Source organism: Pteropus vampyrus, unplaced genomic scaffold (assembly GCF_000151845.1).
Source record: "Pteropus vampyrus isolate Shadow unplaced genomic scaffold, Pvam_2.0 Scaffold116, whole genome shotgun sequence".
Taxonomy (NCBI): domain Eukaryota; kingdom Metazoa; phylum Chordata; class Mammalia; order Chiroptera; family Pteropodidae; genus Pteropus; species Pteropus vampyrus.
This window is the reverse complement of record NW_011888897.1, coordinates 5,691-8,531: the sequence shown is the minus strand read 5'-3', so window position 1 is coordinate 8,531 and position 2,841 is coordinate 5,691. Positions and strand designations below refer to the sequence as shown.

The 2,841-nt window shown below is 33.9% G+C and overlaps 1 protein-coding gene across 1 annotated transcript in view; it reads left to right on the top strand.

Annotated features, from left to right (window-relative positions):
• Positions 1 to 1,779: 1,779 nt before the first annotated feature.
• Positions 1,780 to 2,841, top strand: part of LOC105296007 (natural killer cells antigen CD94-like) — a gene marked incomplete at its 3' end in the record, with an annotated part of 5,964 nt that continues 4,902 nt past the window's right edge. Inside the window, exon 1 of the mRNA XM_011365929.1 lies at positions 1,780 to 1,950. Within this exon, the coding sequence (XP_011364231.1) occupies positions 1,944 to 1,950 (7 nt within the window). The remainder of the gene's footprint in view (positions 1,951 to 2,841) is intronic.

Sequence of the window (2,841 nt, the reverse complement as noted above, 5' to 3'; positions counted from 1 at the left end):
AAAAAGACAATAATTGATTTTAGTCTCATCAAAAATATGGTTCTGAAAACTTGGAATCACCTCCAAATGAAGGTGGTCCTGTCAGTGTTGGAAGTATAGCAATAACCCAGAATATATATTCTGTCACAAAATTGTACCTTTTTAAAACTAAGGAAGGAAGCAAAATCTGAAACTTTTATTTACCTAAGGTGATTTTACATTGACAAAAAAATGAAGAAAAATAGGCAATTTTTGTTATTTCGACTTTGTCCAACATTAAAACTAGAATGAATAGACTTAAGTGGGCAAAAGATCATTTATACATCACCTCCCTCAACAAGGATTTGCATGAAGCCTAGATTAATAAATTTCTGTGTTTACATTCTCTGGTAAGAATTTAAACTTTATGAATTTTGATGGTTCAGTGAAAACAGCTGCATGCTCACTATACAAATTAAAAACATGCAAAATTTTAACTCCATAGAAACGAAAAGAAATTTCAGGACTTGTATTTTGTTTTTGGTGACAAATCAGTCTTTTACAAAAAGGTTCATCAATGGTCATGTTATAATGCTTAAAAATAAATAACATAAACAACTGAAAACTGATTTAGGCATATGCTTTATCTGTTGATGAATGGTTAATTGCATTTCCAGATACATAATCATAGGTCAAGGTTCCTACTGTTGAGGTTTTTATTCTGCCTAACCATCCTACATTTCAATTTCCCACTAGTAAGATTTATCTCCCGAGGACAAAATGTGTAAATTTAACTATCAATATATTATCTGAATGTATGATAATATATGAGATAATACAGTAAAAATATAATAATTAATATATTCATAAAAAATAAGGATAATAGAGTGGCCGAAGTCATGTTCAAAGAACTTGAAAGGAAAGGAACGTTGGAGAATATAATGTTAGAAGCTTTAAGGCTCACTGTGGATTAGACCACCTAGGTAGTCGTAGAGCTCAGGTGTATGTGTGTGTGTGTATGTGTGTGTACATGGAATAGTAATGAGGCACTACAGTGTGGGCTTAGACCACCTAAAGTAGTCATCGAGCAAAAGTGTGTGTCTGCATGTGTGTGTGTGTGTGTGTGTGTGTGTGTGTGTGTGTACATGGAACAGTAATGGGAAGTCACTGTGGTTCTACCTTTTGATCCTTGCCTTCCACACATGAGTTAATGGACAGCCATCGAAAGTAAAGAGTGAGAGTTGAAAATAACCAATCTGTTCTGAAAAATCAAAATTAAGAAAACACATAGACACACAGAGAGATAGGCTTGATTTGAACTATAAGGCATGTGTGCTCTGGAGAAAGACCACTGGGGTTTCAGTAATAGTGACCTTGTTCAAGTATTTGGCTGTGCCATAGCTTTCTCATCAGTAGAATGAGTATGTTTATGTATCTTCATTATTAAGTCATTTTAGAAATAAACAAGCTAATATATGCCAAGTGCTGTCATCTGTGTTTAGAACAAGGTAAATTATACATTTTTCTCATTATTAAAAGGGAAAAAGTCTGTGTGAAATTTTATTACACCAAATAAATTTAAGTTTGGTTTACATATCATTTTTCTTGTGTTCCAATAATTTTCAAAGGTGTTGATGTTCAAACATTAAAAAAAACCCTTTCATCTCCTTTTATGATAGTCAAAGTGTTCACATTACACACATACAATTACACAAGTGAGGATTTCCTGTATTGTGGTTCCAGGAACATTTTAAAAGCTAGTGATTTTACTGCTTCTCTTTCATACTATACATTGTGTCTCACCAATAGGTGATTCAAGAATATCTTTTAAATACTCAATTTTTCTTTTCCTTTTTTCTGTTAAAGTTCCTCACATGCAATGTCCGGATTTCTAGCATCCTGCTCACTTCTGTGACCAAACAACGTCCTCCTGGAACTAGCAGACAGTGTGCCTTATCTGCGTTGAGGTCGGAACACCATTTCTCATGGCAGGTATGTGAGGTCCTGGTCATAAAATAAAAATAGAAGTAACCAGAAAAGGAATCTCCTAGATAAGCATATTTCAGAGAAGTGTTTTATGATAAAAAAAGGAGCAGGGTGGCATTTTTTTGGTCCTGATATATCTACATTTTCCACTTCATTTCATTTTTCTGATTCTTCATTCGGTAACTTCGAAATAGTCTTGTGAAGCGTCTCCAACAGGTTTAAAGAGTGGTTTCTAAAAGAGAAATCTCCAAATGCTGAATGGGAACTGAATTTACCAGGGTACATTATGAACAATACATTACCACTATAGAGTATTTAGAGAATGCCAAATATTTAAGACAGAATACTTAAAAAGACTATTTAAAAATTTACTGCTTGTGTTGTGACATGCAAAAACCATACAGATTAACAATTTAACATGTTGGATTGTTGCTAATGACAACACTCTTTGGGAAGGTGCTAAGGTTAATGCAGAATCTGTTAATGTAAAATTATTTTGGGGAAAATGCCTACAAACCAGTAATTTGGGGTATAATATAATATAATATTCTTATAAAATATGGTTGCTTATGTATTATAATTTAGGATACGGTGAAATGAACCCACATCCCCAAACTATTACCTAGATGTTGGTTGGGGACTCTCTCATCACCCTAGATCAAATTGCTCCTGTGTCTTCTCTTCCCTGTGAAACCTCTACAATGTCATGGACTCTTGACCTTTCTCAGAGCAATGAATGCATTGAGATTAGCAGGAGAGCATGCTCCCAAGTGGTATTATTGTGACAATGATAGAATATGTTAAACAAAGACTGAAGGTCTAGACAAACTTTCCTTTGATTTCTGACTTGGGTGTTTACTAGCTTTGATACTTGGACAAAATAACATTATCGATGGA